Below are 24759 nucleotides of genomic sequence, written 5' to 3' on the forward strand. Positions count from 1 at the left end.
TTTCTGACCCAAACCTAAGAAAGAGTACTTCTTTCAGTAATTAAGAGTACTATTTTCAGAATCACACATTTTATTAGAGCCACCAGTATCAACCAGTGGCTTGATAACTCTGACAAAGACATGTTCAAGTGTCATGGGCATGCTTAGTTCTAGGTTTTCCATGCATTTTCACAGGCCTGGGCCTTTGGCTCACCTAGAAGTATTAGGCCACGTAGATTCATAGATGTGTGATACTAGAACCAGGGCTGGCATTCAAAATATTCAACAACTGGAATGACCGAGGCACCAACAGAACAGATGCTGGCTGTAACCCATCGGTACAGCTGCACTAGTGCACACTGCCTCATTAGAACCAAATTGCAGACTAATTCATGCTTTCTGCGAGATGTGAGACATCTGGTATATTTTTTTTACATAGTCTCTGTCTGCAAGTTGGCTGAAAATATTTTCTTCTAGCCACCAAAATGGTGATTAAAATTTTTTTGTTGTTCATAGTTTCTTTCTTGACTAAGATAAACATTAAGGCGATGTGTGGGTGATGAATTTCCAGAGAGTTGGCAATGGCTGTAGAGTGATGAGACAAACTTTAGTTTTGGGTTCATAAATCTATTTCATACCTTTATGTCAGGCTTTACTGCCATTCTTTTAACATAATGGTCATAAATATAAATACCTTTCCATTTGCTGCATGAGCCACTGAAATACAGTGATACAAATTTGTCATCAGACTTTCACATTTTTACTTGTTTCTTCCTTTCACAGATCCTTCTCTGTACTTTTCTTTATATTCTTTTTAGAAATATCATTTTCAATTCTCTCTTTCTAGATTTTTTTTTTTGTCCATTATTTGATGTTACTTCGTTAAGAAGGTGAGAAACTATGAAAGAAAGTAGGAGGTATTTTTGTGAGGACTCACTTTTTTTTTTAACCTTAAGGCATTTAAGTTTTAAACTAAACAGTTGCTAAACAAAATTAAAATAACGTTCTGTCCTGGGGCTCTGGTTCTGTGAGAATGCGAAGATAAAATTAAGACTCTGAGGAGATATTAAAAAGAGGCTCTAAGAATCACAAAAACAAAGATGGCCAGCCTTGTGAGTTTCAGAGCCATTTCTGTCAGCACCATCCTGTCAACACACAGCTCAGTGTGTAAGAGAAAGGTGCAGATATGTGTTAATTTTTATTTTTTGAATATTCACATGTTCAAAACTAAAAATGGTGTACAATAAAAAGTCTCATTGTAACTTCCTGTACTGCAGCCACTCAGTGCCTAAAGTCACTAGAAATATTTGTGCTTATAAAAGTAAATATATATAGTTTTCCTCCATCTCCGTAGCACAAATGATAGTTTGTCACATCCCTGGATGCCAGTGTTTAGTACATACTTATGTATGCCTACACAGGCTGTACAGTGTATTCTCAGGAAATGTCACAATAAAATATTCTGCTTTAAAGATTCCTATGTATTAATTTTACTTTGTTCCTTTTTCTCTCAAATTAACCTTGATTCTAGATTTACTACCAGAAGCATAAAGGAAAGGGATGAAGAAATAGCCCTAAAAATTTAGAGATAAGGCAGGGATGTCAGGGCCAGCAGGATTCTCTGGACAGCTTGAGGCCTGCCACGCCTTATGTGATTGGATCTGTTCTACAGTGCTTTAAGAGTAGAGTAGACCATCTTACATGGCGGACGACAGTCTAGGCTGTTGATAGTCAGCTTTGGGGGATTTAGCAAAAAGAATGTGGTACTTTGCCCCATCAAAGTACAGTCTAGGCTGTTGATAGTCAGCTTTGGGGGATTTAGCAAAAAGAATGTGGTACTTTGCCCCATCAAAGCCTTCAGGACCTAAATGTAAAGCTTCTTTTAGTTAGTTCTAAGGAAACCCCAAGAATTGGCAGAATATAGTAATAGAAGACTGTGAATGGGAGGCTTGTAAATGACAGAATGCTGTACTGATACCCTGTATCAGAGTCAACATGAGCCGTTACCTGCAGCTGATGAGCTCCAAAAAGAGCGAAACCTATTAGGTCCTGCAGTACTGGCTTAAGATATATAAAACCTTCATTATGTTCCATTTGTATGTGGGGTTTTTTTTGGTCATATTTTGTATTAGAAGGGAATAACTCTTATTCAGTCTCTGTGCTAGAATATTTCCTCTCTTATCCTTTCTTCTCAGAAGTCACATGAATGAGATCATCCCAAAGGGAAATTGGAGTTTGATTAGATTGTGACCTGGTCTAATCTAAATGGCCAGGTTTTTCTCCCTAGGCAATCTCATCTACTTCCATAGTTTTAATTGCCCCAATATGATGACAATTCTAGAATCTTCTTTGCTAACCTCTTTCTCTGAGTTCTTGAATCACTATTGGATATGGATACTTTTGATGTTCAACTCGCATTTCAAATCAGCCGAACTGATTGTTACTTTCCATCCTTCCCTCCACCCCACTGCTACATAGCACATACGTGCACGTGCGCGTGCGTACACACACACACACACACACACACACACACACACACGCATCCAGAACAAAAACTTACCATTTTTTTCTTACATTTCCTGTTTGGTTATTCCAGTATAGTGCTCCCAGACACATAAACTAAAAGCCTAAGAGGTATTGTCTACTCTTTCCTCTTTCTCACCACCTCCCACAAATAATTGGTTATCAAGCCCTGAAGATTTACCTCCAAAATACATCTTAAGTCAGTCTCCTTTCCAGATCCTCGGTTACTGCCTCAGCTCAGGCCCCTATACCACTTTTCTGGACTACAGTAGCTGCCAAACTAGCTTTCCTATCTAATTTCTCCTCTTATTTACTCTCTCCACTTCTCCTAAGATGATCTCTTTAAAGACCAGATATGGTCATGTCACTCCCTTACTTAAAACCCTTCAATGGCTCACCTATGGGATATAGTTCATGTTCCTCAGCCTGGTAAACTAAGCTTTTCTCCATCTAACTGCTGACACTTCTCCTTTATGCTTCAGTAGTATGCTACTTGTGATTTCCCAGATTGTTACTTGTAGTTGGACAACCTGTTTGTGCTACCTAGAATTCCCTCTCCCTGAATCCATCCTATTACCCCCTCCAGTGGTATGCTGGAGCCAGCTCCTACTAGCTAGAGAAAACTGCTTGTTAAATATTCAGGAATTTTGCCAGCCAGTTTTTAACCCGAAATCAGCCATGATGGGGCGTATTTTCACCACAAACATCAGTAAATACTACAAATCAGGACTTTCCCTCCACCCCAAGCCCTGCAAAAGCTGGTCCTAGCACACCAGTACTCCCTGTCCAACTGGCAACAACCTTTGCCTTAAATTCTGGCTTAGACGGTTCTTGAAAAACCTTCCCTGCCCAGCCTTGTTACCTCTACACACATAAAATTGACTGCTACTTCCCCTTTACTTTACATGCTTGATTATAGCATTTGTCACCTTATAGTATAATTCTTTGTTTACAGGTCACTTTTTAATACTCAACCCTTGAGTTCCTGGGGCAGAATCCACCTTTCAGTTGTCTTTGCGTCTGTCATTCATTCACTCAACCTTCACTGCACTGGGACACTTAATGTGTCTCAGGCACTGTTCTCAGGGCACAAGGTGAAAGGATTTAGCCACTGTCTGCAAGAAGCTCATAGCCTAGTCCGTGGGAAGAGACAAATAGGTCATTACAATACAGTGAGACAAGTACATTGCCAAAAGTCTGTACAAGACACATTGGAGCCTGAAGAAAACAAACAGACAATGCCCAGTGTAATGGGAAAGTCTTCACAGAGCAGGTAAGATTTAAAGGGTGAACAGAAATTTGTTGCCTGCGGATAGGTGCTATACAGTTAGTATTTTTATAGATAGAATTTTTTAACAGAAATTTTGCCATTCTGGACAGCTGAGTTACACAAGGTTCTTTGTCTCAGAGTAAATAGCAATTTTATGTGGAAACTTTGTATAAATGTCAGTGAGTTAGGCAATCTCTGAATGAGTCCAGAAAACACTGAATACTCTGTCTGTTATCGCAATAATGTGAATCAGACCATCCAAAAACTCCATAGCCTGAAACAATAACAGTTTATCATTTCTTATGACTCTACAGTCCAGGTAGGCAGTTCTGACCTGGCCAAGCAAGCTTAGCTGATTTGGGCTGGGCTCACTCATGCATCTACAATCAAGCTTGCAGGTCAGCGTGAGCCTAGCTGACTTAGGATGCTCTTAGCTAAGTCAGCTCAGCTCTCCTCCATGTGTGTCTTCTAGCCCTCTCAGTCATGTTTCCCGTGGTGATGACAGGGGCCCAAGAGAGGGAGTGGAAAGATGCAAGTGTCTGTGCAGGCCTCTGCTTGCTTCAAGCTTGCTACTATCCACTTGACCAAAAAAACCACATGGCTAAGTCCAAAGTTAATGTGAGAGAGAGAGATAGGGGGAAATGTGAAGAACTGGGGCTATCATTACAGTCACTCTACCACAAACACTCTGTGCTGAGTTCTGTTCTAGATCTTGTGTTACACTGCAGATATTACTTGCCCTTGAATTTGCTTCCAGTTGGTTGGATGCTCTGGTGATAATGAGCAAATTTCTTTGAGCAGTCTAGACCTATTAATCTTATTTTAGTTGTGGGTGTTTGTTTTTATCCAACTCTTAAAATGATATTTACTATTTGGGAGGCTGAAGAAATTGAAGAATCACTTGTTTAGCGATATTCATATCATGCTATTAAATCCTTTACATAATCTAGTCGCTTAAACTTTTTGACTAAAAAGCCATAGTGTCCACAACAAGGAAAAAACATCTTGTAGAGGTTTAAAAACATGTTTGTTTTTAAAGGGCAATTATGGAGGGGTGCCTGCCTAGCTCAGTGTGTAGAGCATGCAACCCTTGGTCTTTGGGTTGTGAGTTCAAGTCCCACATTGGGCATAGAGCTTACTTAAAATAAAATAAAGGTCACTTATTTAATATCTCCAACTTAGCATTTGATGAGCTAGATTCTTCATACGAAATGCAAAACTTCAAAGTGGGAGAAATTTCAGTCCATTTATGAAAAAGAAACATTTTATTTTTGAGGCCTTAGGAATAAAGCAGCTCCTTTACTTTTAACTAGTAGCCTTGGGAATAGGGAACATTAAATAACAGGTTATGTTTTTTTTTTAATCTTTCTTTTTTTCTTTCTTTCTTTATTTTATATATGAAATTTGCTGTCAAATTGGTTTCCATACAACACCCAGTGCTCATCCCAACAGGTGCCCTCCTCAATGCCCATCACCCACTTTCCCCTCCCTCCCAGAGACTCTTAAGTAACAGTTTATAAAATGTTCTCTTTTGGGTCTTTGTCCAGAAGTAACTAAAACTTCTAAAGTCAAACTTTCTTTCTTTCTTTCTTTCTTTCTTTCTTTCTTTCTTTCTTTCTTTTTTTACAAGATTCATGTGGTCAGTGTTTGTTTTGTTTTCATCATCCTCATCATTGGTGAGGATGGGGAGGGAGCTGGGAGAACCAGAAGCAGAAGGGTGGTGGCCAGGGAAAGGATTGAGATGAGTGGGCAAATGGAGAAATGTTAGAAAGGAGTCCCAGAAATGGAAAAGTGTGTGTGCCCGGGACAGAAAATAGATCCACGGACCCAACTTCTGAACAAGTGATTTGACCAGGAAAGTCTACCTCCCAGATGCACCCCAATGGCTCTTCACCTAAAGGAGGGTCAGTGTGGCTTGAAGGATCACATATGGTTCGCTTTACTTTGATTTTACTTTGTATTTTAGTTTTTCTGCCGGGTTTGCCCTCTGGGCAACCCAATGCTGGGTGGAAGGGCTTGCTGCAGTTCTCTCAAAACCAGCAAGAGTAGGGCAGAGAACTGGAAGTAGCTACCCGAGGAAAGATTTCATGATCAAGTATCTTTAAGGGAAATAATATTACCCTCAAGAAATGATTGTTTTCCCCACAGTTTAATGTGCTGATTCTAAAAAAGGAGACTGTTGAAAAGATATTATTCTGTGGACGTAAATGCAACCTTGCACTGGCCTCATTCAAAAGAAGAATCCAGTCTTCTTACGGTATAGTGTCATGAGAGAGCAGTCTGGGTTGTAGCCCTGGCTCTGCCCTTTGTTTGCTGTGTACATCTGTCTCCAGCTGGATAGTGAAGGCTTTTGGATTTGCAGATCTCTTGGGATCCGCCTGTATTCTTGGGTCTCTGAGGTTGTGGTAGATCTTCATCTTGGTAACACTGTAATTTTTATCTATTCTAGAGTAAGATGAACGGAGCGGGGGAGCTGATCTATGGAGGCACAGTGGGTATAGTATTGGTGGCAAAAGGTCAGAAGAGGCTCCATACTTTAGTATAAAGCCTCAGTTACCTCCTTTGCCACCAGATGGCGACCAGACATTTCCAGGAATTAAGAAATGTCTTAAGAGATGAAGAAATTATAAGTTAATGGTGTAACTCGTTATGTGTGTCTTAAGACCTTTCAAACTAATCAGCAATAGTTTAAGCAGTGAAAAGGTAGAGTTGCTTATAGTTCATATAATAGATATAGTTAGCTAAGGTATCCTAAGGTTAAGAATCCTTTATTAAAGAGAGGGATATGATCAGAGTTTGAAATCATGAGTATGAAGTAAGCAACAGAGAATTGATGAATTCTTCAAAAACTGGTATATTTAAATGAAGGACCATTCTTTAAAACCTTAAAATTAATAAAGATAAAAATAGAGATGTAAAAATGGCATCAATACCAAAGGTACTGCCGTGTTGAAATATGAATGTTTTTAGTTTGATAAATTAAGGTAAATCTATCCTTGAAAGGTCTATCAATGAACATTAAGAGAAATGAGAGGTGATTAGGGAACATTTCTGAAGACTGGTTGTGCCATGGAGGGAGACAGTTGTGCCCTCCTACATCAGGGGTTGGCAAACTTTTTCTGTAAAGGGTCAGATCTCAAATATTTCAGGCTTGCAGTTTGTATGGCCTCTGTCTGTTCAACTCTACCATTGTAGTATCAAGTAGCCATATACAGTATGTAAACAAATGGGTGTGACTGTTCCAATAAAACTTCATTTACAAAAGTAGGCAGCAGGCAAGATTTGGCCTGTGTGCCATAGTCTGCCAACCCATTTGTGGGTAAAAGCTAGAGTTCTCCTTTTCAGGCCTCCATCACTGGCTTTGGTCAAATAAGGGGTTGAATTAGGTGATCGCTGACATTTTTCAGGTTTTGTGTCCTTCCTTTAGTATCTCTCTAAAGTGAAGTGATCTACACGTCAACTCAGTGATATTTCTTTTATTTGGAAGGTCAAATTTCCAAAATTCCAGCTTGAACAAATTTGGAAGTCTTTAGAACAGGGTGTCCGAACCTTGGCACTATTGATATTTTGGGCTGTTGTTTGTTATTGTTGTCAGGGAGCTGCCATGCGCACTGTAGGATGTTTACAGCATCTCTGGACTCCTCTACCCATTAGATCCCAATAGCACACGCTGCTCCTCCAGTTATGACAACGAAAAATGTCTCCAGATATTGCCAAATGTCCCCTGGGAAGCAAATCACCCTTAGTTGAGAACCACTGCTCTGGAGACTTGTGTGAGTAATTGGAAGAATATCAAAACTGGAGATCAGGCCATGAGACTCAGGATGGCCACCAAGATAATAAATGTACTCCTTCAAGTACAAGGTCAAAACAGCCAAGCCCAAAAGAACAACCAGTTTATTAGAAAAAGAAAGACAATGAGAATCAAAGGGGGCTGGAAAGTCAGTAGCAGATTGCTTTTTAATATTGATTTAGATCATTTTATGGAAAGTGTTCCTAAAACCACGACCAAAATAGATGGCTATCTGTAACAGGTAGTTGAAAAGTCAAACAAAGAAAAATAGATGAAGAGAGATCTAGAAATGAGTATTAAAGAACACCAAGAATGTTTATTTTCACCCCTCATATTGCTTGATGAGAGCCCTAGCAGAAGGAAGTCATACGATCCAATTCATTAGCCCTTATCTGTGAGGCCTGGGTTTTTGTTTTGTTTTTGTTTTAAATGGATAGAGTATGGTTTATTTCTACAGTAGAATATTATTTAGTGGAGAAAATGAGTGTAGTACAGCTTCACACAACTACATAGATGGATCCTTGAAGGTAGATTTTAAATGTCAGTAAAGCTGGTCCTTTTAAAAGTCCAGATCACATAGCCGGCTTATGATTTAGCTACAACTAAAAGCCAAAGTCATCTCTATTCAACTGTAAGAACACTTGATTTCCATCTACCTTTTATTTATGCCTATATTATTTCTTTAGGAATTCATTCTTTTACTTGTAAGAGATATTAATCATAGCCCGTAAGCTCTAAATATCCAAATGGCTTTGAACAAGGAGTTTTTTGTTTTCGTCTTGTTTTACCTCTTATTTTCCTTACGGTGACTTTAACATAGTGTGATATTTTCTGAACAGTGATCTAAGAACTCTAGAAATACTAATTCTATTCTCATTATCTGCTTTTGACTTGCTCTGTAACCTGGGGCAGTTTCCCCTCTGATGAGGAAACGGTTTGTTCATCTTTAAAATGGTAGAGAGATACCCCAACATCCCAGGGTGACTACGTAAGAATCATCTTTCTATTTTTTATTTTAATTCTAGTAAAATTAACAAACAGTGTTAATATTAGTTTCAGGAGTACCATATAGTGATTCAATAATTACATAAGAATAATCTTGGAAGCCTTAATATGTAGATTTCTGTGGTTCATTCCCAGATTCTGATTCTGTAAGTGTAGAGTAAGGCCTAGGAAGCCCAGGTGATTCTAGTGCATGGCCATGTTTGAGAACAATTAGGGATGCTCTCTGAGCACGTTTCAACTCTAAAATGCAGCAGTTACATGAAATCTCTGTTTCCCTAAATACCTTTTATTATATTATCTTCTGGGAGCCCTTTTATATACTGCAAGAGATAATTGAGATTAATACATTGTAGGTTACCCCCACATACACAGGTACAGCTTTACATAAACATGGTTTGCTATAACATGATCAGCTTATGGCTCAGGATGAGGATCTTGACCCCCAGTATGTGTTAGATGGTGGTTTCTTTTTTCACCAGGATGCCATCTCAGTTTCTTCATCTTCAGCTTTGGATTTGGAGAAGAATTAAATAGTTTGATATTCTGATTTCCATGTAACCATAAAGTGGAATAAAATTAGAAATTCTGCGTGGTGGTTAATTTGTCTGTTTTTCTTTAATTTGCAGAATGCTCTTTTCAGTTGCATTAGCAGAAATGAAAGTAAGTATTTTGTCAATGGTTATATGAGCAGTCCGAGGAGCAAAACACAGTTTACAGAATACGATTTAGCTGTTATAAATATTGCCAAGACCTGGCATTATGATGTGGGCTGTTAGTAAGCTGCCTAAAAGCCCATCAGTGTTCTCATAGGCTCTTTCCTCTAGGGTGTCCAGGCCATTCATGAATTATGACAATTGCCATGTCTTAAATGCAGATTTGCAAAGCAGATACTGCTGTTAGATGGAAATATCATGCTCCCCTTGAATAAATAGGATTACTTACAGAAATTAAGCATTCCCAGGTCATACAATGTAGCACTTGCTGAAGGCTTCCTCTCAGTTCACTCAGCAAATGTTTACTGACTGCTTGCTCTGTGCAGACATGCATGCACGTGAGGACACAATCTGTGCACAAAAAAACTCTAGAACATGGAAGATATGGGATAGTGGCACTGATAAAATTGCTGCAAGAGTTCAGAGGAAGGAGGGATCACATCCTGCCCGGGTTTAAAAAAAAATTTTTTTTATGTTTATTTACCTTTGAGACAGAGTGCCAGCGGGGGTGGGGTAGAGAGAGAGGGGGACACAATCCCCCAGAGCAGGCTCCAGGCTCTGAGCTGTCAGCACAGAGCCCAACGTGGGGCTCAAACGAGCCGAGCCATGAGATCATGACCCGAGCCGAAATCAGCCACCCAACCGACTGAGCCACCCAGGCACCCCCTGCCAGGGTTTTAGAGGTGGCTTCATGGAGTTGGTAGCTGAGCTGGGCCTTGAAGGATGGACAAGATATGAACAGTGCAGATGGGAAGAAGGGCATCACAGGTAAAGGGAGTAGTGAGAGCAGTTACAGCTGGGAAAACACAGCTGAGGAACAGAAGAGTTGTTTGGATTAGTTTGGCAGTTTGGTTTATCAAAGTATAATAAGAAACGTTAGCTGGCTGCACTTTATCTTCTAACCCTTGCAAACTAGGGCTTAATTCACAGTTTCCCAGATACTGTCGCACATAATCTTTGTCCTCCCACACTAGTGAGGAAGCCAGCCTCATGGAGGAATCAGAAGATGGGCATCCTTGGCTTATTCTCACTTATCTCTTCTGTCCTCAGTATTCCCCCATCCCTCAGTTTATCCTCACTAAGGTTAACAGTGATAAATGTAGCCATTAATTATTCTTTGTGTTGAAATTGAACAGTTCAGCAGTGAGCACAGTAAGTAGTAATTACAAGTTAAAAACAGGTGGCACAGTAATTATGAAATTGTTTCCTGGTACAGGAAACCAAGGCCTATCCTGCATCAGTTCAGCCCTAGTTTAATTTGCGTATAGTTCTATCATTGTCATTATTTCTGGAAGTTGCTTGGATTCCCTGCTCATTCCCTGGTCTGTGGAATTCACCAGAAACCTGATTCTCTTTCCTCCACGACCTCTAATAATTATCGGAGATTTCCTACCTGCCTTTCTCTTACCTGTTTTCCTGCCATATCTCCATCTTGGTTCCCTTAAGCCCTCCACAGACCCCCTAACCTCTCCTGTGAGGGTCTCTTTTTCTTCTCCAGTTTAAATCCCACATCTGTACCCCTAGCCACACATCCAGCTCTCCCCAGATACCTGAGATGGTTCCTCCTTGATTTCTAAAAATACATAAATCCATAAATGTATTTCAAATGCGGGGTTTACTTTTCAGTATTAAAGCAGCTCACGTCAGTTGTGAGGTAAAGACTGTTTCAACTTAGGCACGTTCTTGGAGATGTTCAAATGGAACAGAACTTTTGAGATTTCTTTCAAGATACACAGTTATATAACTGTCAAATTTATGAAATGAGCCTGATATCTCTTAGTTTTTACTGGTCCTATTTTATAAACCCCCCCCGGAGGGGTCTTGTTTTATTTTGGCTTTGTCTGCCTTGCTTTGTTTATAAATCTCCACAAGTCTAACATGGAAAGAAATTGTGCCCGCGGTTCTCAGCATGGGCAGTATTAGCATTTTTGGAGACAGTTTTGGTGCTGTGAGAATGCCCTGTACATTGCAGAGTAAACAGCCCTGGTCCCCATGCACTAAATATTAGCAGTAGCTCCCCAAGTCATCATGAAAGCCAAAAATACTTCCACGTGTCTCCATAGTCTCCCACAGGGGTGTGCTGCTCCTGCCGAGACTCACTGGACTATATAGATTCTTAGTTGACAAATAAGACTTCCTTGTACCAGTGAGCACCTGAATGTCCTATTCCGAAATGTCTTATTTGGAGTATACTATCCTGAAAGTAGTGCTGATTTAAAGTAATTGTCTTCTGTGGCATGGTTTTATTCTCCAATTCAAAAAGTTGCGAATTGTTCTATCAATATTATGATGCTTTATTGTTACCAAATAGCTGTTTCCATTCCAACAACCTCTCCTTTTTTCCCCCTCAGTGGGCTCAGTTTGTTGCAGTTATGCAGGCCATCACACAAACTGCCGAGAATACTGTCAAGCCATCTTTCGAACAGACTCTTCTCCTGGCCCATCTCAGATCAAAGCAGTGGAAAACTATTGTGCCTCTATTAGTCCACAATTAATACACTGTGTGAACAATTACACCCAATCTTATCCAATGAGGAACCCAACAGATAGTAAGTAAAATTGATATATTTCTCTTGTTTCAATCTTTGGTAAAATAATTTGTAAAAAGGAAGTAAATTCTTGTAGATATCTGTAGTCTCGGTCATTTGGGAAACACCGGACTTCCTTTGGTGTTTAGATTTGGCAGATTGGATATTATGGTCACAGCTGAAAGGTACCAAGGAAGATAGAGCTGTCAATGGTATGAGGAAGCAAGCACTCTTTGTTTCTGAGGATGGGAGAATTCATTGGTATGGATATTTTGATGGGAAATTGAGAATTTCAAATGACCATACCTTTTAATCTAGGAATCCCATTTCTTAGAATTTCTCCTTCAAGAAAACTCATAAATTTGCAAAAATATATCTACGCACGTCAAAGATGTTTGCTACAACACTGATGGTAATGGAGAAAAATTAGAAATAACTCAAATACCCATCGATAGGGTATTGGTTAAAATTGATGAAATAAATTATATATCTGTATAATAAAAATACTATGTAATCCAAATAAAAAAGTATGTTTATATAGAAAGTCCAAGGCATAATAAAAAAAAAGTAAGTTGTAGAACTAACTGTATAATATGGTTAGTTATATACCTATTCTACCCCATGTGTTTTTGTGATGCTTGAATTTTTATGGTGAGCAATTATTACTTTTATAATAAAAGCATCATAAAAATGAGAAGAAATCCTGATACTTTTGAAAATCAGGGCCTCCTAATGAACCTGCACCTTACGGGTCTTCAAAGTCTCAGCTTTGTACATCCTATAATCCATCTTCTTTATTTAGAGATGAACAAACTTTAAACAATTGACTAATTAACCAAACTGACAAAAGACAAGATTTATAAGCTGGATGCCAGTGTTTTGATTTATACTGGGATACTGAAAGACTTGTTTTTGTAAACTCAGAAGCAGTACTATGTGCCCTGTGAGTCCAGCATCTAAAGGAGAGCTCTAAAGCTTACGACGTACTGTGGTGTGGCTGTATGGTGAATATCAGAGGATGAAGCATTTGCCACAAATGATCTTCATTCATTTTAAAGGCAGAGTTATAGAAATTGACATTTAGGCTATACAGAGGTGCTGTTGGAGCTAAGGTGGTAGCAGCTCAAAGTATAAACAAACAAACAAACAAACAAAAACAAAAACCAGCAAGATGTTTTAAGAGTAGAAGAACAACCATCTCAAATGTCTATACTGATACATAGGAAATCTGGAAAAGAAAGCTGTAAGAAGGTATGCCTGAATACGTTTCTTAAAAAGTCAAAGACACCCGAGAAAACTACTTCAAAGAACCCCTTCTGAAATCTGTAATCTGATTGGAAGTGCTTTTATTTTCTGATTCTTTGTAGAAAATTAAAAGCAGAAGGAAACTGACATTTTGTCAGTTTGCTATTGTATTGTTTAAATTACAACTTAGATTGATTAACTTGTATAGATATATAAGAGCTTTATATCCCAGAATGTCATGAAATACGGTGTTTGTGGTTTTTGCTATTGAAATTATTCCTCTCTCACTCTGCCAAGAACGTAATCCCTTGTAGGCAGTTGTTTCTAGGATGAAATAATTCCAGTTTAATGTATAGTACCTTTTCCAGGAACTTAAGATACTTTACATGTAAGGGCTTCTCAGGTGGAAGAAGAGATGACCTTTCATTATGTAGAATTGATGCCAAAGATCCCATGACTGGGACAGTGGTGAATTCTGGAAGTAGATACCTAGTCCACGTAGGTATCTATTTGCTATGCTGCAAAGTAATGGAGAGAAAATTTGGTAGGCCCTGTGTACTGCAGATATTGACATGTGATTGAGTGGTATTGTTTCCAGTACACCACCATGTTCGTCTGTTCTGAGCAGTGTGTGACATAAAATCAGCTAATTAAGCCACATGTATCCTGAAAACGTAGGTTTATATTGCTGTGACAGAGCTGAAGACCATGCTTGCCAAAATGCCTGCAAGAGAATTCTGATGTCTAAGAAAACAGAAATGGAGATTGTTGATGGCCTCATCGAGGGTTGTAAAACTCAGCCTTTGCCTCAGGATCCTCTTTGGCAGTGTTTTCTTGAAAGCTCACAATCTGTTCACCCTGGAGTCACTCTACATCCTCCTCCCTCTACGGGCCTTGATGGGGCTAAATTGCATTGTTGTTCTAAAGCAAACACTTCAACATGTAGGTCAGTATCTCATTTTCCTTTATTAAAACCAGTAGAAAATAGCACTTTAATTCGTGATTTTAAGTGCTAGCAAATGTATGTTATATTCTCACAGGAGTTGAGAAGATATAAACTCTTTCATCAGGAGTTGAGAAGATATAAACTCAGGAGTTGAGAAGATACAAACTCTTTCATCTAGCAAATATTTATTGAGTGTTGTTTATAGAAAACATTTTTTTTGAACAGCAAGTGCTAAAAGAACTGTGTTTGGGGGTATAGAGGATTAGCATTGGCAGGATAATAAATATTTAAAGATGGTGCAATTTGGATTCTACCCTCAAGGCTATCATTAAGTAAGCTTACAGTTTAGAAGATGTTTTGATCTGACGTCTAAGGCATATTTCTCTTTGTTAAATTATGAAACTTTGAACATTAACCAACCTTTTGCATATATTGGTGAATGATCTGGATTGGCACTCATACACAAAGGTAGATAGCAGTGTATTAGCATTCATTTGGATGATACACTTAGGGATAAAAAATTAACACAAATATAAGATGGAAGAAACAATCTAGAGACAAGAATAAATGGAGATTACTAAGGTCGTGGTAGAACACCGATGAAATAGAAGTTTGCTTTATTAGGGAGATTTTAGGTGAAAAAGAAGTATATATTACTAGAACATCCTGAAATTAATATCATCTACCAGGAATGAAACAGTCTTTTCTGTGGTTTCTAAATGGAATGGACCTTTAGCAAAAATTGTGCCTAGAGTAGCTCATCAAACTTTACCAAAGATATTTTAAAAAACTGGAAAATATCCAAAGAAAATTAACAGAAGATCTTAAAGAGAAGTTAATTTGGTCCTGTAATTAAGGAAATTGGATTGCATTAATAAATATATTTATGAGAGGGATGCTGAGTAATTCCTTGAATGTCTTTAAAAGAGTTTATGCCCTAAAGCCATTGGAGATTGGAATCTCTGTGTTATCCTAGAAGAACTTCACTGAAAAACACTTTGCCCTGCCTTACCTTGATGTAAGGCTTTGTGGTTTATTTTCATCTTATTTCCTCTTCGTGAAACATTATGATTGTATCACCTTATGATGTCAGTTTATGACATCTTATGGTGTCAGTTTGTGTAATTCTTGCTTATATATAGAAAACTAATTCTGCGATGTTGTTAAACAGTCTGTCCAAGGTCATGGAGAAAGTTAAGGGCTAGAGAAAGGACTGGTTCCCAGCTCAAAGTACCTAATATAACTTGATCCCACCTTCTTTATCTCTATGATGTATAAGCTCCATTGAGAGCAGGGACCCGTCTCTCTTATTTACCGCTGAATATCCAGTGCCTTGAACAGGGTCTAACACAAAATAGGCACTCAGTAAAAATCAGTAGAATGAATGAACAAACTTATAAAAGTAAAGACATCCTCCTCAAAGGTTTAATAATGAGAGTCAAATAAAATGTGGCAGGAGTGGAGAATTTTTACTTATGACTTTGTGTATTTTGGTAGTATTAAATTTTATATTATTTTTTTTACATTTTTATTAAATTTATAAATTTTAAAAATTAAACTAATTTGAAGGCACTTGAGAAATGGTACTGATATTATTTTAGTTATATGCATGTAGTCGAGTTGCTTTGTAATCATCAAGTACTACAAATAAGATTGTCATGTATTAACTACAATAGTATATAGAAGCTTTGGAATTCATAAGCCTTTACATGTAGACTATCTGGGTGTATCTTAAGGAAGATAAATGACTTTGGGATAATTTTTCAGGGAGAAACTAGTGAACCCTAAGTCTGTAAAGCTTCTTAGGTCTGAGGACCTTGTCACAGTTTTACTACACAGTTTTACTTTATTTATAGGAAGTAAATAAATATAAATATAGGGGAATCTATCTTTGTGGAGGAAAAACTGTATGCCTTATCTTACATGAAAGGTAAAAGAGGGATCAGAAATGGAAGATAATTGTGCCAAGAATAAAGATGTACAAATATAATTAAACATTACCTTTAGCACTGAGCTTTGTAGCAACCATGGCATAAAGGAAAGAGATGGGTAATAAAAGAAGGCTAACATTTTCATGGAAAAGTTCTGCTTATGGCTCTAAATTCTAGGGGATAAATTTTAGTCTTTTGGTTTTTGTACTTTTTTCTTGTTCATATTCTAAACTATGTATTCACTTGGCTCACCTGTGTTTCTATATTTGTGCCTTTGTTTTAGGGAACTGTGCACTAAACTTTATAGCATGAGCTGGGGCAATACACAGAGTTGGCAAGAGTTTGATCGCTTTTGTGAATACAATCCAGTGGAAGTGTCCATGTTGACCTGTTTAGCAGATGTTCGGGAACCTTGCCAGTTGGGCTGTAGAAATCTTACTTACTGTACTAATTTTAACAACAGGTAGGAGCAAATTATTATACATGGAATAGAAGTATTTTATCATTAATTATCTTGTTTTTAAGTAATTGAAAAGACCACTTTACTCTCATTTTTACTCGGATGCTAAGTTAAAAGGAAGTAGCATTTCTTTATTTCATCTTTAAATGCTATATAACCCATCTGATACATCACCTCTAAGAAAGAAAGCACTTCAAGACTAGACTAGACTAGACTAGACTAGAGATACTTAAAGCATCTAGAGTTCAAAGAATCTTCTCTGCCTTCAGTCTACCAATCTTACCCACTCCCTTCTACTACAAAACCAGTAGAAGCAATTTATTGCAGAATAAATCACTGTGAACAATTTGGCCATCCAAATGCCCTCTTGTGAACAGTTTACTCTGAAGGACCTCCAGGGTGGTTGAAGGTCTCACTCAGTGAATTCCCTCTTTCATGCAAAAATGTTTTCTTACCTACTTGTATTTTCTTGGGTATCAAGTATGGTCAGAAAAACAAGGGCCCAAAACTGAATGGCTGAACAAGCAATGAAGAAAACAAAAAGGCATCCAAAAGCCTAGAGAACACCATATCAGAGAAGCCAGAGAGAGTTTCTAAACAAGAGGGGGCTGGTTCTGTGAGCTGCAGCCTGGAGATCAGGAGGGCAAAGAGGAAAAAAGTCAATCATTTGGGCCAGAAGAAGGTTCAAACTAACACAAATCCCATTCTTTTAAAAGTATTCAGAATATTATTTTGAATAAGAAAATTGAGATATCTTTATAGCCGGTAATAGAGTGTTAGCCAATAAGGACTTGGCTTAGAGATTGAGGAAACTTGAAATCTATGAGATGTTTAAATTTAAACTTAGACACATAGTTCTAGTTTGTGGGGATGGTGGAGTAGTTTGTATCAGACTAATACTTCTACAAGTACCAATTGTGAGCTCTGTACAAAATATTAAAAAACTATTGTTTTGAAGTCATTAGAGAAGGACCAAAAGCAGGAGGGGTAGAAACCACACTGCATGAGAGCCACATATCCAGTTTTCCCTTCATGGGCACTCTCTGTCTCCTTGCCTGGCATAAAGAGTTCATGCAAAAAGCAGCAGTCTTGGGCAGAGGAGTTGGAGATCAGAGCTTGGGACTGCTGGGAGTAGAAAACCCCAGAAAAGTGGGAACCACAAAAGGAGATGCCCCAAAATCTCCAAACAAACTCTCCTTAAATCCTTGAATTTAACAAAGTCACAGGATACAAGGTTAACATACAAAAGCCAATTATAGGGGCGCTTGGTGGCTCAGTCGGTTGAACGTCCAACTTCAGCTCAGGTCATGATCTCGCAATTTGTGGGTTCCAGCCCTGCGTCGGGCTCTGTGCTGACAGCACGGAGCCTGGAGCCTGCTGCAGATCCTCTGTCCCCCTCTCTCCCTGCCCCTCCCCTACTCGCTCTCTCTCAAAAATAAACATTTAAGAAAAAAAAAGCCAATTGTATTCCTGTATGTTAACAACAAACAACTGGAAAATGAAATTTATTTTAAAAATACAAATTTATACAATTGCATCAAAAAACATGAAATACTTAGGATAAATTTGACAAAAAAATATGTAGGAACTATACATTGAAAACCAGAAAACTTTGCAGAAAGAAATTAAAGACAGTAAATAAATGGGGAGAACTACCATGTTCATGGATTAGAAGACTCAATATTGTTGTTAATTCTCCTGAAACTGACCTCTAGATTCAGTGCAATCCCAATCAAAATTCCAACAGGCTTTTTTTTTTTAATTTTTTAAATATTTTTTTTAACGTTTATTTATGTTTGAGAGAGAGACAGAGTGCTAGCAGGGGAGAAGCAGAAAGAGAGAGAGAGACACAGAATCTGAGGCAGGCTCCAGGCTCTGAGTTGTTAGCACAGAGCCTGACATGGGGCTCATACTCGTGAACTGAAAGATCATGACCTGAGCCGATGTCAGATGCTTAACCGACTGAGCCACCCAGGTGCCCCCCAAGAGGCTTTTTAAAATAGAAATTTCCGGGCTAATTCTGAAATTCAAATGAAAATACGAAGGACCTAGAATAGCTAAAAGAAATTTCAAAAAAATAACAGATTTGGAGAACTTATAGTACCTGACTTCAAGACTTATTATAAAGCAACAAAAATTAAAGCAATGTAAATTGGCATAAGTTTGGGCAAATAGATCAGTAGGACAAAACAGAGAATCAAGAATAGACTCACACACAGTAAATTGATTTTCAACAAAGGCAGCCAGGCAATTCAATGCAAAGAGAAACATCTCTTCAACAAACAATGCTGGAACAGTTGAATATGTTTATGAAAAAAAAAAAGGAACCTCAACCTCTATCTCACACTGTACACAAAAATTAATTTAAGATGGGGTCATAGAACACAATATAAAAGATGAAAATACAAAGTTTCTAAAAGAAAACATAGGAGATTATCTTAATCTGGCTGCAGGCAAAGATTTTATAGACAGGAGACAAAATATACCAATTATAATAGAAAAAAATTAATGAGTTAAGGTTCAACTGTAAACACCAAAACACACCATTTAAAATTTGAAAAGGCAAGCCACAATCTGAGAGAAAATATTCAGTGTATCACATGTACACACTCACACACATTTGACAAAGGACTTGTAACCAAAATATATAAATAACTCCTACAACCTCATAATAAAAAATCAAATAGCCCAATTTGAAAAATGGGCAAAAAAATATCAAGGGTCTTTCAGCAAACAAGACATCAAAATAGCCATTTAATGGGGCGCCTGGGTGGCGCAGTCGGTTAAGCGTCCGACTTCAGCCAGGTCACGATCTCGCGGTCCGTGAGTTCGAGCCCCGCGTCGGGCTCCGGGCTGATGGCTCGGAGCCTGGAGCCTGTTTCCGATTCTGTGTCTCCCTCTCTCTCTGCCCCTCCCCGTTCATGCTCTGTCTCTCTCTGTCCCAAAAATTAAAAAAAAAAAAAAAAAAAAAAAAATGTTAAAAAAAAAAAAATAGCCATTTAAGTATATGAAAAAGTTCTTTGTCACTATTTATGCAAAATGCAAATTAAAACCTCAGTGAGATTCCCTCCTCATACCCACTAGAATAGCTAAAATTAAAAGATTAACAGTCGGGGCACCTGGGTGGCTCAGTTGGTTAAGTGTCTGACTTCAGCTCAGGTCATGATCTCACAGTTTGTGAGTTTGAGCCCTGGGTCGGGCTCTGCCCTGTCAGCTTGGAGCCTGGAGCCTGCTTTGGATTGTGTCTCCCTTTCTCTTTGCCCCTACCCTGCTCTCTCGTTCTCTCTCTCTCTCTCTCAAAAATAAACATTAAAAAAAAGGGGGTTTTTTGAGTGACAATATGTGAAGCAGGTGGAGCTCTCATACTTCCCTGCTTGGAGTATAAGATGGTTTAAGACCTTTGAAGAGTTTCCTTGCAGTGTCAAGTCCGTGACCCAGCAATCCCATTCTAAAGCATTTACCCAAGAGACATGAAAATCTAATTCCAAAAAAGACTTATATAGCAACCTTATTCATAAGAACCCAGAATTTGGGGAAAAATAAATAAAATGTACATCAGGAAGGGAATGAAAACACATGGTGTAGCTGAACAATGGAATAGTATACAGCAAGGGAAAAGGCCAAACTACTGATAAACCCCAAAATATGGATGAGTCTTATGTTGAATAAAAAAAGCCCAATACAAAATAAAGGCTTTATAATTCCATATATATGAAATCCAAGAATAGGTAAAAATAATCTATGAGGATAAAGATCAGAAAGTTATTGCCTTTGGAAGAGGAAATTGGCTGGAGGTAGGCATAAGGGAACTCTATGAGGTGATAGAAATATTCTATATCTTGTTTGGGGCTTTGATTACAGGGGTGAATACAATTTTTAAAACTTACTGAACTCTCAAGATCTGTGCATTATATTCTTTGTAACTTACATCCCAATAAAATATTTTAGCTAAATAAAATAAATATTTAAATTTTTAAAATTTTGCTCATCAAAAGACACCAATAAGATGAAAAGGCAGGGGGGCCACAGTTGCTCAGTTGGTTAAGCATCTGACTTTGGCTCATGTCATGATACTGTGGTTTGTGAGGTCAAGCCCTGCATCGGGCTCTGTGCTGGTGGTGCAGACCCTGCTTGGGATCCTCTCTCTTTCTCTCTCTCTGCCCCTTCCCCACTTGCATGGTCTCTCTCGCTCTCTTTCAAAATAAATAAATAAACTTTAAAAAAATTTTACAAAAAGAAAATGGAAAGGCCAACCACAAACTGGAAGAAAGTATTTGTAATACATATATTTGAAGCAGGACTTATATCCAGAATATATTAAGAACTCTTATAACTCAATAGTGAAAAGACAACTTTTTCTAAAAAGGGCAAGTAGCTGGAAAGACACTTCACAGAAGAAGATACCTGAATGGCCAGGAAGTGCATGAAAAGGTATTTAACGTGACTGGTAATCAGCAAAATGCAATTTTTAAAACTGCATCTACAACTAAAAAGACTGACAAGCATGTAAAGCGGCTGGAACTTTCATATGTTGTGGCTTAAAGTCTAAAATGGTGTGACCACTTTGGAAAATAGTTTGGCAGCTTCTTAGAAAGTTATGACCCCAAATGCTCTTTGTAGGCATGAAAAGACATGAAACCTGGAAACAAAACTTTTTGTCTATAAACAGGTGAATGAATAAACGAGGATTTCTCAAAGTGTGGTCCATGGTCCCCAAGCCCCATGGGATCAAAACTATTTTTATAATAACACTAAGCTGTGATCTGCTTTTTTCACTCTTGTTCTCACAAGAGTGAACAGTGGAGTTTCCCCAGTGCTGTAAGACACATGATGTAATTGGGGCGCCTGGATGGCTCAGTCGGTTAAGTGACCAACTCCTAATTTCGGCACAGGACGTGATCTCACAGTTCATGAGTTCAAGCCCCACATCAGGCTCTGCACTGACGGCGTGGAGCCTGCTTGGGATTCTCTCTCTCCTTCTCTCTGTCCCTCCCATATTCTCTCTCTCCCTCCCAAAAATAAATAAGTAAACTTAAAAAAAAAAAGACATGTGATGTAACAACAGATTGAAGTCAAGAAAAGATACAAAAATCCAGCAGTCTTCTATTAAGCCATATATTAAAGAGATTTTCAAAGCTGTGAAATAGTCCTATTCTTCTCACTAATTTTAGTTTTGCTTTGAAAAATATAGTTATGTTTCACAAAAACATTATTTCTTACATGTAATGGGCTTATCCTTTTAAATGAATTAAGAACTACGAATCAAAAGATCTGTTTTGATTTATAATGTCATAGATATTGGTGATTGTAACCCACATAAACAAAAGCTTTTTGAGAATGCAGTAATTTTAAGAGTGTAAATGGGTCCTGAGATCAAAAGTTTGAGAACTACTAGGATAAACAAATTGTGGTACATTTATTAACGGAATGCTACTCAACAGTAAAAGGAAACAACAACTTATGATATACATAACAAAGGTAAATCTAAAAAAATTGTTCAGCCAAAGACACCAGACCCAAAAGAGCATATACAATATGTTTCATTTATATATAAAGTTCTAGATAAGTATGAATGGAGGTGGCCTCTGGGGTATAGTCAGTGGGGAGGGCATTGACTAGACAGGGACACAAGGGAGCTTTCTGACATGATGGAAATGCTTTTTTTTTTTTTTGTCTTTTTATAAATTATACCTCAGTTTTTAAAACCTGGACTCATTATTTTGTAATATGAAAGAAATGATACAGTCTAGAGATGATAGTCCCATACAGAGTGTTTAAGTTTTTAACTTTTGTTAAAAAGGAAAGATGCAGTCAAAATTTTAATGTGTCTACATTGAATCTCCATACATGCAAAGCTGATATCCTTTGATACGTCATAGGTACTTTCTTTAAAAAAATCAGGTTTTCCTCATGCATTAGTATGTCAGGATTTTACCCATATCTTCTCTCTAGAAAATAATTGCCTCTCGATTCTGGCCTTTTTGCTTTTCAGGCCAACAGAACTTTTTAGGAGTTGTAATGCTCAGTCAGATCAAGGAGCCATGAATGACATGAAGCTGTGGGAGAAAGGAAGCATAAAGATGCCGTTTATCAACATACCTGTTCTTGACATTAAGAAGTGCCAGCCAGAAATGTGGAAAGCAGTAGCTTGTTCACTGCAGATTAAACCTTGTCATAGGAAATCCCGGGGAAGTATTATCTGCAAGTAAGTTTCTCATAATAATGACTCTCCAGTCCTGGTTCAGACCATGATCTGAACCACAGCCTATCTTTAGAGTTTTCCCTCCTACCACTTTGTTTACCCATCACCCCACATGTCAAGTGCTTTCCCACTTTTTCCTCCTCTGCTTGAATTACTCTTCTGTCTCCACTTGCCCACTGCCTGTGTTTCTTAGCTCCTCTCAGATGCCCATCATTCCCGTGGAACCTTCCCATATTTCACCAGCTAATAGTAATTTATCCTTACTACAAATTTTTATAGACCTTTATCTGAACTTATGCAATTTAGTTCCAGAAACTTTAGTGAATACCTTCAATACACAATTCTATTTTTATATTTTATTTTGTATACTTGTCTTTTTTTTAATGTTTATTTTTTAAGAGAGAGAGATAGAATGAGAGTGGGGGAGGTGCAGAGAGAGAGGGAGACACAGAATCTGAAGCACACTCCAAGGCTCTGAGCTGTCAGCAAAGAGCCGGACATAGGGTTTGAACTTACCTACTGCAAGATCATGACCTGAGCCAAAGTCAGACGCTTAACCAACTGAGCTACCCAGCCGCCCCTATACTTGTCTTATATTTAGTTAGACTTTGCTCTCCTTGAGTTTATTCTTCTTTGTGCCTCCTTTTTCTTGTCTCCTCTTTCCTCTTTTTCTCCTCTTCAGTGATTAACATAATCCTGACACACAATAGGTGCTCCATAAATGTTTGATGAGTGAAGGAATTAGTGAATGTAGTCATCGAGGCCTGTTTCTAGTAAACATTTTGTGAATGGTTTGCTTAGGAGATCTAGGATGAAGTAAAGAGGAAAGCTGCTATAGTAAGTGAAACCAAAAGTATTGGCCACATAGTAATCTATGCCAGCTGATCTTCAATCATCTATTTTTCCAAAAAACTTTCCTAAAGGCCAGGTTAATGTCCACCCCCTAAGATGTTGGTGTGCGTCTTGGTGCTCCTTGGAACTTGATGACTGATTGAAGATTATTTCAACCTTAAACAGAATCCAGATCAATTCTCTGGCATGACTTGGGGATCACCTGAGTAAGGGGGAAAGTGAGGGGTAACTTAGGCAACAAGCGAGAGGCAACCAGTGGGAAATTTACAGACTCTTAGTATGGAAAATTTATAGAAAAGGAATCAAATCCCTTTGGAGGACTGAGAAAATTTTAAATAGTGTACTTCCAGTTGTTACAGGCCAAACACCTTAATGTTGATAACTAAAAATATATTTAAAAAGAGAAAGGGAGAGAAGGAGGAAGGGAGGGAGGAAAAAGCAAGCAAGCCTAAGGTCCTAAAAGAAAGGATGGGTGATTTTGCAAAAAGCCTAGTTTAATTTCCTTTCAAAGAAGGGACAAGTCACATCAATACTAGTAACTGTATGAGTGTAAAATTTGAGCAAGGCCTTTGATCTCAGATAAGAGAAAGCTACAGATGCTTTGATACTATAATACATTGCTTACTACTATGCAACCTCAGGTCTTCTATGACTCCTGTTTTCTTTTGCCGTTACTTTGATCTAACCAATTGTGAAACATTGTTATGAAAACTCACCTTCTGGAAACCTTCAGAAACAGGATTGATATTGATTAGACAACATGAGGAGGTTCTTGAACCCCAAATTTGTGTATATTTTTCTTTTTAAGATCAGATTGTGTGGAGATTCTCAAGAAATGTGGGGACCAGAACAAATTCCCCGAGGACCACACAGCTGAAAGTATTTGTGAGCTTCTGTCACCTACAGATGACCTAGAGAATTGTATACCTTTGGATACATACCTCAGTAAGTACTTTGTTTTCTTAGATTTCAAATACTTCTCCCTTCCATCTCTGCCCTTCATGTTTGCTTTGGATGAACATCTGTCTGTTGAGAATATGTGGTTTAATGATACTATCTCAATGGCAGACTCTTATCTTATTTGCTTGGCCTTTTTGGCCTGAAAAGAATTGTCATCTTAAAATATATAGGCACAAGTGATTATCTTATCAGACTGAGGAAGTCATAAACTATTATCAATCAGGAATTCTAAGTAGTGAATTTGGGGCCAGCATTCTTAGATATGGGGCCAGCTCCATATCATTGCTGTCTCCTTGCCATGATTTGTCCAGGAAGTGAAATTTCCCCAGGGAATCTTCAGCTTTTTGTCATC

General features: G+C 38.1%; 1 protein-coding gene across 2 annotated transcripts in view; it reads left to right on the forward strand.

The window, feature by feature from the left end:
- Nucleotides 1-24759, forward strand: part of RECK (reversion inducing cysteine rich protein with kazal motifs) — an 80141-nt gene that overhangs the window by 24788 nt on the left and 30594 nt on the right. For both annotated transcript variants that reach the window (XM_042964733.1, XM_042964734.1), the window contains 6 exons: nt 9197-9230; nt 11635-11832; nt 13735-14002; nt 16217-16396; nt 22386-22598; nt 24256-24392. In XM_042964733.1, coding sequence (XP_042820667.1) covers nt 9197-9230; nt 11635-11832; nt 13735-14002; nt 16217-16396; nt 22386-22598; nt 24256-24392 — 1030 coding nt within the window. The remainder of the gene's footprint in view (nt 1-9196; nt 9231-11634; nt 11833-13734; nt 14003-16216; nt 16397-22385; nt 22599-24255; nt 24393-24759) is intronic.

Source organism: Panthera tigris, chromosome D4, assembly GCF_018350195.1.
Source record: "Panthera tigris isolate Pti1 chromosome D4, P.tigris_Pti1_mat1.1, whole genome shotgun sequence".
In the NCBI taxonomy this organism is placed as follows: Eukaryota; Metazoa; Chordata; class Mammalia; order Carnivora; family Felidae; genus Panthera; species Panthera tigris.